The sequence below is a fragment of the Microcaecilia unicolor genome, chromosome 4 (genome assembly GCF_901765095.1).
Source record: "Microcaecilia unicolor chromosome 4, aMicUni1.1, whole genome shotgun sequence".
Classification (NCBI taxonomy): Eukaryota; Metazoa; Chordata; class Amphibia; order Gymnophiona; family Siphonopidae; genus Microcaecilia; species Microcaecilia unicolor.
The window spans coordinates 195,034,617-195,053,168 of record NC_044034.1 but is presented as its reverse complement, the minus strand read 5'-3'; the positions used below and the strand labels follow the sequence as shown (position 1 = coordinate 195,053,168).

The following is an 18,552-nucleotide window of genomic DNA, read 5'->3' as shown; positions in this document are numbered from 1 at the left end:
TAGGGGACATGCGATGAAGCTACAATGTAGTAAATTTAAAACGAATCAGTAGAAATCAAACAAAATAAAACATGGAAAAGAAAATAAGATGATACCTTTTTTATTGGACATAACTTAATACATTTCTTGATTAGCTTTCGAAGGTTGCCCTTCTTCCTCAGATCGGAAATAAGCAAATGTCTGAGGAAGAAGGGCAACCTTCGAAAGCTAATCAAGAAATGTATTAAGTTATGTCCAATAAAAAAAGGTATCATCTTATTTTCTTTTCCATGTTTTATTTTGTTTTCTATTGAAAACGAATCAGAAAATTTTTCTTCACTCAACGGTTAGCTTAGCGGAGTTTAAAAAAGGGTTGGACGGCTTCCTAAAGGAAAAGTCCATAGATCATTATTAAATGGACTTGGGGAAAATCCACTATTTCTGGGATAAGCAGTATAAAATGTTTTGTACATTTTTGGGATCTTGCCGGGTATTTGTGACCTGGATTGGCCACTGTTGGAAACAGGATGCTGGGCTCGATGGACCTTTGCCTACCCTCCTTGCAGGGAAAAATGTGTGTCTGATTCTTTGAGTTTTGTATGGTTGAGGCCTACTGTAGCTTTGACTGCATTTGCTTGTTGCCGCTCTAGGTGACTGCATAGTCTGCCTAATGCTTAGATTGGCCCTGTTTGCATATTGCAGATGTTTGTAGTAGTTATGACATTAACCTGGGGGAAAAAAAAACAAGTAGAAAAAAATCATTTTCCAAACTGAGATCCCTTCTTTTTGAATGACTAGGGTGGCCAAAAAAGCAAACAGGATGCTAGGAATTATTAGGAAAGGGATGGTACATAAGACCAAGAATACTAAAATGCCTCTTCAGTGCTCCATGGTGTGACCTCACCTTGAGTACTGCATTCAGTTCTGGTCACCGTATCTCAAAAAAGATATAGTGGAATTAGAAAAGGTTCAAAGAAGAGTGACCAAAATGAGGATAAAGGGGATAGAACTGCTTCCATATGAGGAAAGGCTAAAGTGGTTAGGGCTCTTCAGTTTGAAAAAAAGACAGTTGAAGGGCGATAAGCCTTGTCACATGCCTTGATAGGCAGGATAGCAAATTCTTAATAAAATTTGAAACTTGTGTACAAAATCTTGAGTGGTGTATTAGTGAATTAAAAAAAAATGTATTCTTTCAACAAGTACAAGACCGGGACACTTAATGAAGTTACATGGAAATAATTTTTAAACAAATAGGAGAATAGTAAAGCTCTGGAACCTGTTGCAGTTAGCATATCTGGGTTTAAAAAAGGTTTGGACAAGTTCCTGGAGGAAAAATCCATAGTCTATTGAGACAGACATAGGGAAGCCACTGCTTGTCCTGGGATTGGTAGCCTGGAATGTTGCTACCGTTTGGGTTTCTGCTAGGTACTTGTGACCTAGATTGGCCACTGTATGAAACAGGTACTACTACTACTACTACTGGGGTAGATGGACCATTGGTCTGACCCAGTATGGCTATTTTTATGTTAAAACTAGGGACAGGCACCCAGAGAAACTTTATTTTTGTATTCATTTTGTTTGTTTTTTTAAACAAGTGTTAAGAGTGCGCCCTATGCTCACATAACTTTCCAAGTTCGACTGGAATGCAGATGTGTGCAAGCAGCTTATAAAATAAGGTCAGTTGTGTGTAACGTAAGGCCAATTGGCTATAATTGGTGTAGGCACTAATTGACAGCAATTGGCCTTAGTATTCTTTAAGTTGTGCGCTCAAATCCTAGAGCAGGGGTACTCAAAGGGGTCTGCAGGCCATTTGGGGTTTTCGGGATATCCCTAATGAATATGTATGAGAGATTTGTATACAAATCTCTCTCATGGAGATTCTGACAACCTAACTGGGCAGTGGACCCTCAAGTCAGGTTTGAGTACCTCTGTCCTAGAGTGCACAACTCCAAAAAGAGCATGGACTGGGGAGGGGCATGTCAGGTTGTAGAATGTAGGTTATAGTATTTGTGCACCAGCCATTGAGGTAGCGCAAATGCTTGCACATAAAAGTAGACTTGTGCACACAACTGCCATTCTAGAATAAGCACGTATCATCCCACTACCTAACTGCAGACAATCCATATCAAATTACAGTCATACTATCTCCTGATAGGACATGCATATGAACTAATACACACACATGTGCTAGTTCATATGCATGTCCTATTAGTGAACGCTCTTTCCTATGTGCAAACAGTGCACCCTTGTACCAGCAAATGATATTCCATCCTTACTCAAGATATTAGGGCAATTAGGGCAGGGTTAATGGGCAGCAAAGTGAAAAAGGTTTTCTAATAGATGCCCTGTTTGATTAGAGATTACAGCATATTGCTAATACTCTGCATACTTGGAAAGAGTCAAGATTGTGCTGGTAGAGGTAAGCCGTGATCTATTAGTAAATCAAATACACGTGCAATCACTTTGGTTTTGCTAGTTAAAGAAGAATACAGACAAGTGGTGAAAGCATGCAGAACATAACTCCTGGAATTCTTTCCAACTTTCCTGTAGGTATTGTCTTTGTAAATCTCTGATGTGGGAGGGGAAGAGCTAAGCCATGATCTATTTGTAAATCAAATGCATGTGCAACCAATTTGGTTTTGCTAGTTCAAGAAGCCTGCAGCCAAGTGGTGAAAGCATGCAGAACACAGCTCCTGGCATTCTTTCCAACTTTCCTGTAGGTATTGTCTTTGTAAATCTCTGATGTGGAGAAGGGAAGGGCAGTTAGAATGGAGTGATTCCCAGTCCTGCTTTGGTATGGAAAATAAAATCAAATCAAAAAGTATGGTGATGTCTCACCATTAGAGGCGCTGTCAACAGAATTAAAAATGATGCATGGTTTAGTCACAAGGTTTCATTGTAGAATTTACAACAAACAAATTGAAAGGCACATTTGAATCACTAAGAACCAGCTCAGAAGGGGTAAAATAGTAAATGGCAGATAAAGACCTACAGTCTATCCAGTCTACCTAACAACAGAAACTGATAGTATAAGGTATGCTGTGTGGTAATCTACACAGCATACCTTATACATATGTATGCTTGATCTCAGTTTCAGGGCATAGACTGTAGAAGTCTGCCCGGCACTGGCCTTGTTCTCCAAATACTGCAGCTGACTCTGTCCAGCCACGATCAGTGCACTGGCCTTGTTCTTGAGCTATTGAAACTGAAGCTGTCCAGCCACAATCAAGGCACAGACCATAAAAGTCTGGCCAGCACTTAAAGTGCTTCCCAATTACTGCTATTGCCATCTAATTACCACTAAGCTTGTTTGGTTCCATCCCTTCTATATAGGATTCCTTTGTGTTTTATCCCACACATTTTTGAATTCCGTTACACTTTCATCTCCACCACCTCCTGCGGGAGGGCATTCCAGGTATCTACCACCCTCTCAGGAAGTATTTTTCACTAAGTCCCTGCAGCCACTCTTTTGAATAATCCATTTGAGTTTTACTGTTTTTTCTGTGAATAATACTCAGCTTCATGGTACTTTAGGAGTCGGTGGTTAGATGCAGATAAACCAACACATTAACATACTGTAATCAAGACTCAACAGGCCAGCTGTGAGCAACCTGACAGTGGGAGCTATCCATGTGACATTGAACAAAGCAGCATACTTTCTTCTCATTTTCCTCAAAGGCTCATAAGAAAATATCTAAGCGGTTTACATCTTCAAATAAAAACTATTGAGAAAAAGAGGAAGGTAAACTACATAGTTACAATGGAAGCAATATTATAAAACAAAAAAGTATGAGAAAAAAAATTACTGTAAAGCACAAAAGTAGGGAGGAAGGTAGTATCAGAAGGAGACATGGACGAGGTGAAATTGCTGCTTAGACCCACAAATGGAGGGTCAGGTTATGATTAAAGTGAGAAACTTTGAAATTCTTGGAACGAAGTTCAGAATGTAATTCTAAAGGAACTGAATTTCATAGGGTTTGGGTCAAGACAGAACAGCATGATATTCTAGCATATGAACGAACTTGAAGATATGTGGGAATAACTTAAAAATGTTGGTCCAAAGTGCAAAGGATGCAAACAGATACATAGAATGAGGCCTGTAGAGAAATAAGGGTAGTTCTGTACTCAGTATCTGACAGGCCAGAGCTAGAATCTTAAAATAGTTCTGTAATGAATAGGAAGCCAGTGTTCATCTACTAATAAAGGAGAAACAGTATCCTACTTCTGAGCCCCATAAATTAGTTTAAAAGCAGCATTTTCAATAATCTGTAGTCTCCACCTAGATTCTAGCTCTCCACATTTTAGAAATGGTTGCATATTGCAGGTGTGTGTTGTAAAGCAGGATGAAAGAGGAGCTTTGTATGCATAAATATTTGGGAGATTGGTACAAAAGAGACCAGATAGGCTTGCCAAATGAAAACAGGTTTTCTCCAGAGCTTCCCATTATTTCAGATCTAAGAATAATGCCCACATGCAGGTGCACTAGCCTAAGATTACGATTTTTGCAAAAAGGGAAAACAGTTGAATCAGATGTATATGAGAATGTTGGAATTTTTCAAAACAAAATATTAATGCCATAGCCACAAATACCTAAAATTTTTTAATGAAATTACTGTAAACATTTAAATGCATGCTGCGTTACAACAGGCTCATTTGTTCCTCCTCTTACACTGTCTTTAATTTAAATAAAATCTACAAACAAACTGACTGGTGGCTTGCGTAGGTTTGTATAGTCCTCAGCGGCTGTAGTGCCCAACTTTTATAATAACAGTACTTTGTTGTGCAGGACTTGGCTGATGAACTTGCCCTTGTTGATGTGATTGAGGACAAGCTGAAGGGAGAGATGATGGACCTCCAACACGGAAGCCTCTTCCTTCGAACACCAAAGATAGTCTCTGGCAAAGGTTTGTGCATGCTCTTTTTTTCTGATGGTGCTCACCACCATTTGAAGAGTTTTGCAAATAGATCTCTTTATTTTAACAATGCAGATCCCACAGAAACTAAGAAGCTTATTGTAACTATATGAAAGGTAACAAATATAATGTGGGTGTCACATTTACTTATTGAAAAGGTTAGCTTAGATTTCCAGTCTTGTTTCAAACCTCTTTAGTTTGACAGCAGACCATAAAGCCTAACTAGCCTACCTATCCAAACCAGGTGCTCATACGTACAGTTCTTCCTGTATGCCTGGATCGTGCCTTCTTGAATTCAGGTACTGTTTTTGTCTCCACTGGAAGGCTTTTCCATGCATCCACTACCCTTTTTCTAATATTCTTTCTATTTCATCCTCCTTCCATGGCCTCCTTGTTCAGCGCTGTATTTATATATTCTAGAGGTATTTAAATATCTGTCCTATCTTACCTGTCTTGTCTTTCCTCCAGATTAAACAAATTTAGATGTCTGTCTCATCTCACTTCAGATGATAACTAGCATGTAATAAAGACCAAATGGCCTGCTCAGTTGAGTTTCTTTTCCTTTCAATGGTTGGGAATGGGTGACCTCCTGTTTCAGTAAAAGGTGTTGAGTTGGGTTGTACTCCATAGGACTTATGCCGACTGCAGTCTGTGTGTAAGAGGGTGGGTTGGTAGCTGCAGGTCTTTTTTTGCCACCTTGCATGGTTGACATATTAATATTCCTGCTCTTGTTCACTGACAGATTACAGTGTAACTGCACACTCCAAGCTGGTTATCATCACTGCTGGTGCTCGTCAACAGGAAGGCGAGAGTCGCCTTAACCTGGTCCAGCGCAACGTCAACATCTTCAAATTCATCGTTCCTAGCATTGTGAAGTACAGCCCCCACTGCATACTGCTCGTCGTCTCCAACCCAGGTCCATCTACTTACAAACTAGCTCTTTACCCTATAGAGTTTACTGCTACAGTAAAATCATTATCTACCAAAATGCTGCAGTTCCGACCCTTGTATATTCCTTCCACTCCTTTATTCCAACGGTAAGTCTGTATTTTGACTTGCTGTTGGAATAAAATTTGTTCATTGTAGGTTGTCAGAGGATATGGGCTTGAAAAACAAAGGTACCAGTAACCATTCAAAAAAACTCACGGCCACATAAGGATATACAGGTGCTCATTTTCAAAGCACGTAGACTTGCAAAGTTCCATAATAACATTATGTAACTTTGTAAGTCTATGTGCTTTGAAAATGAGCCTCTAAGTGCCCTAGGCAAACTTTCAGCCTGGTTGTCTCCCCCCCCCCCCCCCCCCCCCCACCTTAACCTTCAGGCCCCTTACTCACTCCCTCTGCCCTCCCAAAATCATAACCCTTAACACTTCTAGAGTCGTCTAGGTAAATGGGCTACTTGAAAACTGCCCACTTTTCCTATTGGTAAAGTGCTGTATGGTGGCTCCCCCGGTCCTGAGAGCAGCTGAAAACCTGATTGCCGGGTGTTGCCTAATAATTGGGCTGGCCCTGCTTAGATTATGTAATAGTTACATGGTGCTATACAGTGGCAGTGTAACCTTAGTTTAATTGAACCTTTATTTGCCTCCATTCCGACATACCTAGCTATAAACACCATAGGAAGGTATGAAAAGCATAACTTAGCCAGGTAAATCTATTTTGACATTGGACAATAGTAGGTTGATGAAGATTAGATTGAACTGCTTATGGTCATACCTTGACAATATGAGGACACTATTGTATATGAAAACTAAATTACCTGCTGCTAGGGGTGTTGGAGAGTTTTAATGATCTATCCATCAAGTCAAGCGTGTGTGGCTATAAAGTTGTCTTTTTTTTTTCCCCCCTCCTCTACCACCCTCCCCCCCCGGCCAGTGGACATTTTGACCTACGTGGCCTGGAAACTCAGTGGTTTTCCTCAACACAGAGTTATTGGCAGTGGCTGCAACTTGGACTCTGCTCGTTTCCGTTACCTGATGGGGGAGAAGCTTGGAATCCATTCACTGAGCTGTCATGGTTGGGTGATCGGCGAGCATGGAGATTCCAGTGGTATGTATACATCAATTTACCATGTTACATTTTAAAAAGTGTGTTTTACCATATTCTTCCCTAGCACCAAAATACTGCTCTGCATATCCCCCATTTATTTATTTTTTAACGTTATAACTGGCTGTACATAAATTCTCCTTTGACATCATAACACAAGTGTGAATAAGATTACAAGGCCTCCCATTTGCTAACATCCAGTGATATTATAGACAATCTATATTTGACTTAAGTTCTGCTTTGGAAAGGTTAGCAGTGTAACTGGAGTATGTAAAATAGTGCAGGCATAGCTTCTGTGTATAATTTAAGAATCTCTTCAGTGTACTGATGCCTAGTTCTTGCCCATAGCATAGAAAGTCAGGTTAGCTGCACTTAGGAGTCCTTTTACTAAAGGGCGTTAAGGACTAGATAGATATCTGGAGAGATAGATAGTGGCGGAGTGGCCTAGTGGTTAGAGCACTGGTCTTGCAACGATGGCCGGTTCAAATCCCACTGTTGCTCCTTGTGATCTTGGGCAAATCACTTAACCCTCCATTGGCTCAGGTACAAACTTAGATTGTGAGCCTTCCTGGGATACAGAAATACCCAGAGTGCCTGAATGTAACTCACCTTGAGCTACTACTGAAAAAAAGGTGTAAGGAAAATCTAAATAAATATATAATGTGCATAGTACCTGTTCCTGCAACTAAATTTAGTTGAGGCCACTTGCGGCCATTTATGCCAACAAAAACCTGGTGCAAAAGCACACAGCTAATTTAGGCACAGATCGGGCATATTCTATAATACAGTATGTAAATTTTAGGAACACCCACGATCCGACCCACCCCATGCCCATGTGCAGTCCAAGTTACGTGCATCACTTTATAGAAATATGCTTAGCGAGCTATGTGCGTAAATCCCAATTAGTACTGATAATTGCTACATCCAGTTATCGGCACTGATTACCTTGTTACTCAGTTAAGTTCCACGCACAAAATGGCTGTGCATGCTAACTTATGCATGGAACTTTAATCACCATTTATAAAATTGGGGGTGGGGGGGGGGGAAGCCCTTAATTTGTGGTTAGCATATGTTAACAGACTATCACAGGAACGATTTAAAACATTTTGCAGTATTTTGCCTTTTTGTGCACATTAACCTGCATGTTTCCAAACTTTTTTTTTAAGTAGCATTGGTAATTATATATATATATATATATATATATATATATATATATATATATATATATATATATATATATGTATACAGTGCACTCCATTTAAGTGCACATTGGATAAGAGCATGCTCTTTAACTGCATGCTGTACTTCGGTCCCATTTTTGGCACCATCAATTTCTATGGGGACAAACTTCATTTTAGCGCACCACTGATCAGTGCAAGATTCGCTTATATGCATGGTTCAAGACCACTCCTCTGCAGGAAAGACTCCGCATAAGCGCGTGCATGGAATATGGAAGCCGAGTGGCACGTGACAACCGAGATTTCAAATTTACCGACTCTTTAACTGCCCCAGGCACATTAGGGGAAAGAATGTTGTTGGAGCATGCACCGGGGTTCTTGTCGTCACGGCGGCAGAACTGTAAGACTTTAACACTGGCTGAACGAATAGAAGTTCTTAAATTAGAAAACCAAGCATCTATTGCTAAAGAATATGGTGTCAATCCCAGTCAAATTTCACGTGTCTTGAAGCAGAAAGACCAGCTTCTAGAAGACTGGCAAAACAATACAAATCCACAATGGAAACGAAAACGTGTGGGAAAAGCTGAGGAGGTAGAAGATGCTTTTCTTCGGTGGTTTTTTTGAGTCAGGAGCAGTTTCCTGTCAGTGGTCCACTGCTTATGGAGAAAGCTAACCAGGTAGCAGAAAGTCTTGGACTGACTGAATTCAAAGCCACTGTTGGATGGTTGGAAAGATGGAAGGAAAGGAACAGCATAAAATTCAAGAAACAGCATGGTGAGAAACAAGACGCCGATGACTTTGGTGCTGAAAATTGGGTTGTTTCAGTTCTTCCTACCATCTTGAAGGAGTTTGCACCTCGTGACATTTTCAATGCTGACGAAAATGGTCTCTACTGGCAAGCGATTCCTGATGGAACACTTGCATTCAAACATGCCGAAACTACTGGAGGTAAAACATTGAAGGACCGACTGACAATCCTCTTTTGCTGCAATATGGATGGGAGTGAGAAGTTGGAACCCCTCGTCATTGGAAAGAGCAAACAGCCCCGTTGCTTCAAGAGAGTTAAGCGACTTCCTATGTCATACGAGGCTAACGCAAATTCGTGGGTGACTGGGGAAATTTGGAAGCAGTGGCTAAAGAAGTTAGAGGCACAAAAGCATCAGATTTTGCTGCTTTGTGATAACTGTGCTGCACACAGGGATGATGTCAGGCTGTCTAATGTCAAGGTGGTCTTCCTGCCACCAAACACCTTTCTGATCCAACCTCTGGATCAGGGCATAATAGCCAATTTCAAACATTATCGGGCTCTTGTGCTGTGTCATCTGATGAGCGTTATGGATGACCAGACTGGGAAGGTTAAACGTGCTGTTGAATTGGCTCGTAATCTATCACTGTTGGATTCCCTACATATGCTAGAAATGGGGGGAAGGCCGACAGTCGCTCAAAAGAGCATGGTTCGGGATAAGGTATCTTTCAAAGATATCACCATAACAGGGAAGATAGAGTATCCTGATAGTGAGGTTGCAAAAGAGATTGTAGTAGATTGGGTATCTTTAAATAACAATAAAAATCAGACAAAAGATTGCCAATTAATACTGTCAAGTACTAAGCATGATGTACTTAGGAACAACAAACATAGTTTGAAATGTCTATATGCGAATGCCAGGAGCCTAAGAAATAAGATGGGGGAGTTGGAATATATTGCACTAAATGAAAAATTAGATATAATAGGCATCTCTGAGACCTGGTGGAAGGAGGATAACCAGTGGGACACTGTCATACCGGGGTATAAATTATATCGTAGTGATAGGGTGAATCGGATTGGTGGAGGGGTAGCATTGTATATTAACGAGAGCCTTGAATCAAATAGATTGAAAATTCTGCAGGAAACAAAACACTCCTTGGAATCACTGTGGATTGAAATTCCATGTGCAAAGGGGAAAAGGATAGTGATAGGAGTGTACTACCGTCCGCCTGGCCAGGACGAACAGACGGATGCGGAAATGTTAAAGGAAATCAGGGACGCAAACAAACTGGGCAACACAATAATAATGGGGGATTTCAATTACCCGCATATAGACTGGGTTAATGTAACATCTGTACACGCAAGGGACATAAGATTTCTTGATGAAATCAAGGACAGCTTCATGGAACAGCTAGTTCAGGAGCCGACAAGAGAAGGAAAAATACTAGACTTAGTCCTTAGTGGCGCTCATGATCTAGTGCAGGGGGTAACGATACGAGGGCCGCTTGATAACAGTAATCATAATATGATCGGTTTTGATATTGGCATTGAAGGAAGTGAAACTAGGAAATCAAGTACGCTAGCGTTTAACTATAGAAAAGGTGATTACGACAAAATGAGAAAAATGGTGAAAAAAAGACTGAAAGGAGCAGCTCGCAGAGTAAAAAACTTGCATCAGGCGTGGATGCTGTTTAAAAACACCATCCTGGAGGTTCAGGACAAATATATTCCACGTATTAGAAAAAAGGGAAAAAAGACTAAACGTCAGCCGGCGTGGCTAAACAGTAAGATAAAGGAAATCATTAGAGCCAAAAAACAATCCTTCAGAAAGTGGAGAAGAGAACCAACTGAAAGTAACAGGATAGATCATAAGGAATGCCAAGCCAAATGCAAAGCGGAGATAAGGAGGGCAAAAAAGGACTTTGAGAAGAAATTAGCGTTGGAAGCAAAAATACATAGTAAAAATTTTTTTAGATACATTAAAAGCAGGAAACCGGCCAAAGAGTCGGTTGGGCCGCTGGACGAAAATGGTGTTAAAGGGGCGATCAAGGAGGACAAAGCCGTAGCGGAGAAATTAAATGAATTCTTTGCTTCGGTCTTCACCGAGGAGGATTTGGGGGGGACACCGGTGCCGGAAAGAATATTTGAAGCGGGGGAGTCGGAGAAACTAAACAAATTCTCTGTAACCTTGGAGGATGTAATGGGTCAGTTCAGCAAGCTGAAGAGTAGTAAATCACCGGGACCTGATGGTATTCATCCCAGAGTATTAATAGAACTAAAAAATGAACTTGCGGAGCTACTGTTAGAAATATGCAATCTGTCCCTAAAATCGAGTGTAGTACCGGAAGACTGGAGGGTAGCCAATGTTACTCCGATTTTTAAGAAGGGTTCCAGAGGAGATCCGGGAAATTATAGACCGGTGAGTCTGACGTCGGTGCCGGGCAAGATGGTGGAGGCTATTATTAAGAATAAAATTGCAGAGCATATACAAAAACATGGACTGATGAGACAAAGTCAGCACGGATTTAGTAAAGGGAAGTCTTGCCTCACCAATCTAATGCATTTTTTTGAGGGGGTAAGCAAACATGTGGACAATGGGGAGCCGGTTGATATTGTATATCTGGATTTTCAGAAGGCGTTTGACAAAGTGCCGCACGAAAGACTCCTGAAGAAATTGCAGAGTCATGGAATCGGAGGTAGGGTATTATTATGGATTAAGAACTGGTTGAAAGATAGGAAGCAGAGAGTAGGATTGCGTGGCCAGTATTCTCAGTGGAGGAGGGTAGTTAGTGGGGTCCCGCAGGGGTCTGTGCTGGGTCCGTTGCTTTTTAATGTATTTATAAATGACCTAGAGATGGGAGTAACTAGCGAGGTAATTAAATTCGCCGATGACACAAAATTATTCAGGGTCGTCAAGTCGCAGGAGGAATGTGAACGATTACAGGAGGACCTTGCGAGACTGGGAGAATGGGCGTGCAAGTGGCAGATGAAGTTCAATGTTGACAAGTGCAAAGTGATGCATGTGGGTAAGAGGAACCCGAATTATAGCTACGTCTTGCAAGGTTCCGCGTTAGGAGTTACGGATCAAGAAAGGGATCTGGGTGTCGTCGTCGATGATACGCTGAAACCTTCTGCTCAGTGTGCTGCTGCGGCTAGGAAAGCGAATAGAATGTTGGGTGTTATTAGGAAGGGTATGGAGTCCAGGTGTGCGGATGTTATAATGCCGTTGTATCGCTCCATGGTGCGACCGCACCTGGAGTATTGTGTTCAGTACTGGTCTCCGTATCTCAAAAAAGATATAGTAGAATTGGAAAAGGTACAGCGAAGGGCGACGAAAATGATAGTGGGGATGGGACGACTTTCCTATGAAGAGAGGCTGAGAAGGCTAGGGCTTTTCAGCTTGGAGAAGAGACGGCTGAGGGGAGATATGATAGAAGTGTATAAAATAATGAGTGGAATGGATCGGGTGGATGTGAAGCGACTGTTCACGCTATCCAAAAATACTAGGACTAGAGGGCATGAGTTGAAGCTACAGTGTGGTAAATTTAAAACGAATCGGAGAAAATTTTTCTTCACCCAACGTGTAATTAGACTCTGGAATTCGTTGCCGGAGAACGTGGTACGGGCGGTTAGCTTGACGGAGTTTAAAAAGGGGTTAGATAGATTCCTAAAGGACAAGTCCATAGACCGCTATTAAATGGACTTGGAAAAATTCCGCATTTTTAGGTATAACTTGTCTGGAATGTTTTTACGTTTGGGGAGCGTGCCAGGTGCCCTTGACCTGGATTGGCCACTGTCGGTGACAGGATGCTGGGCTAGATGGACCTTTGGTCTTTCCCAGTATGGCACTACTTATGTACTTATGCTAACTCCAGACTCCGCCCCTTCTGCCTCGCATCACCTTATGCCTGGAACAGACTTCCTGAGCCCATACGCCATGCGCCCTCCCTGCCCATTTTCAAGTCCTTACTCAAGGCCCACCTCTTCTCCCTTGCTTTTGGCGCCTAACCACCTTCCCATTCCTGATACCTACACTGACTACATAGTTTTTACCTTTAGATTGTAAGCTCTCTTGAGCAGGGACTGTCCTTCCCCATGTTTAAACTTGTACAGCGCTGCGTAACCCTGGCAGCGCTATAGAAATGCTAAGTAGTAGTAGTAGTATGCAGAAAGAAGCCTAGCAACCATTGTGAACTGCTACAGGCGGGCAAGCTTTAAGGATGTGGAGAGGGAAGAAACAGGTGCAGCTGTTGCAAACACGTCAGCTGAAGATGTTATTGACATCCCAGCCGGTTTTACTGAAGAGGAGTTCCATCACTACGTAGCTGTTGATTACGATCTGCAAACAGCTGAAGACAGCATTGATGTTGAGATATGCTCCTACATGCAGGCAACAACGGCTGATGATGGAACATGAGCAGCGAGGCATATGCTGATGAAATTCAACAACCTCCTCCTGTCACTTTTGCTCTTGCTGGAGAGTCCCAACACTGTGCGGGCCTATCTGGAGGCCACTGGATGTCAGTGCTATGACTGTCTGACAGACGTAGTGTTTGGAACTCACAGACCCAAGAGTGTACAGAGGACTATAACTGATTACTTCAAGCCAGCCTAATGTCAGTTAACTGAGACTGTATACTGTACATATAATAATAAACAGTACTGTACATATGTTAATCAGATGTCAAGCTTCTTTGGGTCACAACGGTTAAGTGCAAGCTCTGGTTAACTGCATGCATTTCTTTGGTCCCAGACCCTTGCACTTAAGCGGATTGCACTGGTTAACTGCATGCATTTCTTTGGTCCCAGACCCTTGCACTTAAGCAGATTGCACTATACGCATTTTTGTTTTGGCTAGCGTGTTAAGATTAATGCACGCTAACTGGATAAGCCAGAGTTAACATGGGAGCACTTACTGCCTCCTATTTTGGAGGTGCTAAAAGCTACTTTGTTAGTAACTAAAAACTGGGCCGAAAATTTTAAATAACCGTTCGGCCAGAACCATGCAGAAAAAGGATTTTGGGTCATTTTGGCACCAACCAAAATTTGGTCAGCTTCTACTTGGAGGGGGGTTAAAAATTAAGTTATGCAGGCCCCAGCTGAGTATCGGCGAGGACCTGCATAAGCTTCGGCAGTCACTACTTCTGGAATTAGCCCTGGATTTTCAGCGCTGGTACTTGCAGATGGCCCAACACTGTCCAGGGCTAATTTAGCTGGCGATGGTCAGCATTTTTAACTTACCAGCTCCGGCTAAGTATTGGTTAGTATGGGGAATATCAAAACATCACTAAGGGGGTCTTTTAGTTAGGCACACTGGCATTTTTGACGCTCGTTAAAAATAGGCACACACTAAAGACACCAATGTATTCCTATGGATGCCTTTAGAGTTCAGCACGTTCCTATTCTTATGTTTCAACAGTTTTTATTGATGACAATTCACAATAATACGTACCCACTAATATAGGCAAACAGCAATTCAATTCAAATCATATGCAATGCCAGAAAGAACCAGTCATCAATCTTTTAACATTTTTCTCCCCTGACTCTTACCCTCTCTACAACCCAACAATTTAAATTACTGTATAGACTTTGCAACAATGCCCCCCCCCCGTAATAAGCTAACCTGCAATGCATTTCTAAGTTGTACCCTATAAAAAATAGTCATAACATGTCTATTAATACACATTTACAGTGTATTGCATTCAAATTTCTCCCCTTTTACCCTCCCCCACCTACCCACCCCAACTCCCTTATTATCCCCCCTCCCCCCCCCCCCCCCAGTCCCTAAGCACTGCTCAATACTCCTACCTATGTCTCATTTATCCCATGGAAGCCTATTCAGAATTTGACTCCTCGCCTGTGGAGAAATGGTACTTATATATGCCCCCCACACTTCAAGAAACCTCCGTTGCCTTCCCAGCGACAGACCCGCTCCTCTGGCCTCCCAAGTCAGCAACTCATGAAGCCTATTCCTCCAGTGCCAGAAGGAGGGTGGGCAATCCCGAGTCCAGTAAAGGAGGATACATTTCTTCCCTAGTATACAAGCTTTCCCAAGGAACAATTTCTCCCCCCTTGTAGCTCCCAGCCACAAGCTCGGAGCACTAAATATAGCTCTTTCAAAAGTTAATATAATCTTTCGCCCTAACACCCTATCCAGATACCTTCCAATCACCGACCAAAACAGTGAGATCTTTCTGCATTGCCAAATACCATGAAAAAATGTCGCCTCTAACCTCCTACACTTTCTACAACATTGTGTAGCCGTGAGCCCCGCACGATAAGCTTGTCTCTGAGAAAAATACGGTGTAAAGTTCGAAAGTGACACTCCTGCAATTCCGCACTATGCTCATGCCACTCTGAAGAGCCGCTGATAACAATTGTGCTGAGATATTTTTACCCACCTCTCTACTCCAGCTACATGCGACTTCGGTCAGATCCTACTACTACTACTATTTAGCATTTCTATAGCGCTACAAGGCGTACGCAGCGCTGCACAAACATAGAAGAAAGACAATCCCTGCTCAAAGAGCTTACAGTCAAATAGAGAGCTTACAGTCTAATAAGTTGTGATAGCCTACCTAAAGAGCCATAAGTACATAAGTAGTGCCATACTGGGAAAGACCAAAGGTCCATCTAGCCCAGCATCCTGTCACCGACAGTGGCCAATCCAGGTCAAGGGCACCTGGCACGCTCCCCAAACGTAAAAACATTCCAGACAAGTTATACCTAAAAATGCGGAATTTTTCCAAGTCCATTTAATAGCGGTCTATGGACTTGTCCTTTAGGAATCTATCTAACCCCTTTTTAAACTCCGTCAAGCTAACCGCCCGTACCATGTTCTCCGGCAGCGAATTCCAGAGTCTAATTACACGTTGGGTGAAGAAAAATTTTCTCCGATTCGTTTTAAATTTACCACACTGTAGCTTCAACTCATGCCCTCTAGTCCTAGTATTTTTGGATAGCGTGAACAGTCGCTTCACATCCACCCGATCCATTCCACTCATTATTTTATACACTTCTATCATATCTCCCCTCAGCCGTCTCTTCTCCAAGCTGTACATATGTTAATCAGATGTCAAGCTTCAAGACATTGATATTTACCCCGCTGCATCTCCTTCTAGCAATTCTCTTAACTGCCTCCCAAACCTCGGTTGCAAACTGCCCTTTGGCATGGCTTGAACATAGTGAGACAACTGCCTATAAGCCAACCATGTGTATGCACCCTGCCCACAACGCGCAGAAAAATCTAGATACGATAGTAAAGATCCATCTTCATTTATCAAACTCTCTAACTGGGTCACCCTTCTGTCTACTAAAGAATGAAAGGCTCCATTCTCATCTTCCGGCCTAAATGATACATTTCCCCTTAATGGTAACCAGACACTACTGAGAGGACTCTTGACCCCAAAGTGGAGCACATGCCTATTTTTAATGAGCGCTAAAACACTAGCGCGCCTAAGTAAAAGACCCCCTAAGGCTTTATTCAAAAGCTATGGGGAAAAATATTTATTGACAATGAACCTAAATTTCTTCAAATAAGAACCAGAAAAGGGTAAGCACCTGAGCCTCCATTATTTATTTCATCTTTACTTAGATATGTATAGTACACAACCTTCATCCCTAAGGATGTGCTATGTGAAGGCTTTCTGATAGTCCAGGATATGACTTTTAATAGAACTATACATTAAACCTTTTAAGAAGCCTGCAAGTATGTATGGTTGCTTTTGGATTGTGCAGGTGCAAGTGATGGATTTCTGCTTTAGGGCTTGTTTAGGTTTCACTGACTCGTTTCTTTCATTTAATTTAAGACATGTACATCAGGGCTAGTTCCAGTTCTATTTGCAGTTGATGCCTGTTAAAATACTTGGGTCTTTCTAGCCTTGCCTTTTGTTTATAGTGAATATTTGGCAGCAGTAAGAGCCATGGATCCTATTTTTATTTAAAATGTTTTCTAATTCTCTTGAACTTAATTTATAACGATGGGCTGCTAAATAAGATTTAAAAAAAAAAAAAAAAAAAAAGGATTACTGGGAAACATGTCTAAAACAAGACTGTTGGAATAGGATGATGGGGGTCTTACTCCCTTTGAGGCACTTACTAAAAATGTTTGTCATCACAGTGCCTGTGTGGAGTGGGATGAATGTCGCTGGGGTCTCTCTGAAATCTCTGTGCCCAGAGATGGGAACTGATCATGACCCAGAAAAATGGAAACAAGTTCACAAGCAGGTGGTAGACAGGTACATGAGGAATTTTTTTTTTAAACTTACTGTGTGGCAATAGTCTTTCCAGCATGTTAGAACCCCTTTCTTCAGTTGACAAAATAAATTTGTGTAATCAAGAGAGCCTGTGTACAGTCTAGTCTGTCTTAACTAGAACAAGTTTTAGCCTTCTCTAGGACCATCTACTTTTTAAAGAATGGGCACTAGAATTGAACAGGCACCATCCAGAAGCTGCATATTTATTGTGGTAATCCTGAAAACCTGACTGGCTAAGTGCTGCCAGGACAGGCTTGAGAAGCACTGTATTGCCTGGGAAGGCTGCCCTATCCGTCCACATCTCAAAGTCTTACCTCACAACTCTAAGACTTTGAGATGTGGACGGATAGGGCAGCCTTCCCAGGGAGGCCAGACAGTGACACACACGCAGTGACTCAAGCTGCACATACTGCAGTAGGACATTCATCCACTCCTACCCTAGCTGAGATATTTAGCCATCTCTCTGACCTCATGTTTAACTTTCTTTAAATCAGTCACCTTACTTTCTAACTCTTTTTACTCTTACCTATCTATATGTTACATCTTTGCTTTACCCTTTAATATCAATTAAAAGGTGAAATTAGGCCTTACCTGATAATTTTCTTTCCTCTAGATCCTCCAGACCGTTCAAGACGCTTGGGTTATGCACTCCTACCAGCAGAGGGAGACTGAGAACACTAAAACTTCTTATACAAGTAGCCTGTGCAGACCTTCTACTAACCAGTAAAACAGTAACAAAGCAGAGGAACAAAACACCTCCACCTAAACAAAACCACTGAATCCACACTCAGATCTCCTCCCCTTAAGACGGGGAATTCAACTGCAGATGGGCACAAACGGTACCACAAAACTGCCCTTAGTAAAACTCCAGGACCCAAATCACAGGAGCTACTAGAAATATCAGCAACTGAAGTCTAAAGAAATTATCATACTGAACTGTCCGATACACTGGGTGGGCTCTTGAATGGTCTGGAGGACCAGGTAAGGCCTAATTTCACCTTCCTCAGCAATCCTCCAGACCGTTGAAGACACTTGGGACGTACCAAAGCAGTAAACACATCTGAGGGTGGGACCTGCGAAGCCCAGAGGGCAGGACTGCAGCTCCAAAACTGGCATCCTCCCTTGCCTGTACATCCACTCTGTAATGTTTGACAAAAGAATGCAGGGAGGACCACATCGCCGCTCTACAAATGTCCACCGGTGGAACAAAACTACTCTCTGCCCAAGAAGCCGCCATCCGCCTAGAGGAATGTGCCTTGAGCCCCACCGGCACCGTACGGCCATGCAATATGTAAGCCGAAGAGATGGCATCCTTCAACCACCGAGCTATAGATGCCTTAGAAGCAGCCGCTCCCTTCTTGGGCCCCCCCATGAAGGACAAATAACCTGTCCGAAGACCTGAATTCCTCCGACCTGCGCAAGTAAACCTTCAA

The 18,552-nt window shown here is 42.2% G+C and overlaps 2 protein-coding genes across 3 annotated transcripts in view; one reads left to right on the top strand and one right to left on the bottom strand.

Annotated features, from left to right (window-relative positions):
- GTF2H1 (general transcription factor IIH subunit 1) overlaps positions 1-18,552 on the bottom strand; it is a 1,055,813-nt gene that overhangs the window by 472,837 nt on the left and 564,424 nt on the right. The gene's annotated exons all lie outside the window — the stretch shown is intronic.
- Positions 1-18,552, top strand: part of LOC115468929 (L-lactate dehydrogenase A chain) — a 57,105-nt gene that overhangs the window by 31,179 nt on the left and 7,374 nt on the right. For both annotated transcript variants that reach the window (XM_030201102.1, XM_030201100.1), the window contains exons 3-6: positions 4,766-4,883; positions 5,635-5,808; positions 6,771-6,944; positions 16,984-17,101. In XM_030201102.1, coding sequence (XP_030056962.1) covers positions 4,766-4,883; positions 5,635-5,808; positions 6,771-6,944; positions 16,984-17,101 — 584 coding nt within the window. The remainder of the gene's footprint in view (positions 1-4,765; positions 4,884-5,634; positions 5,809-6,770; positions 6,945-16,983; positions 17,102-18,552) is intronic.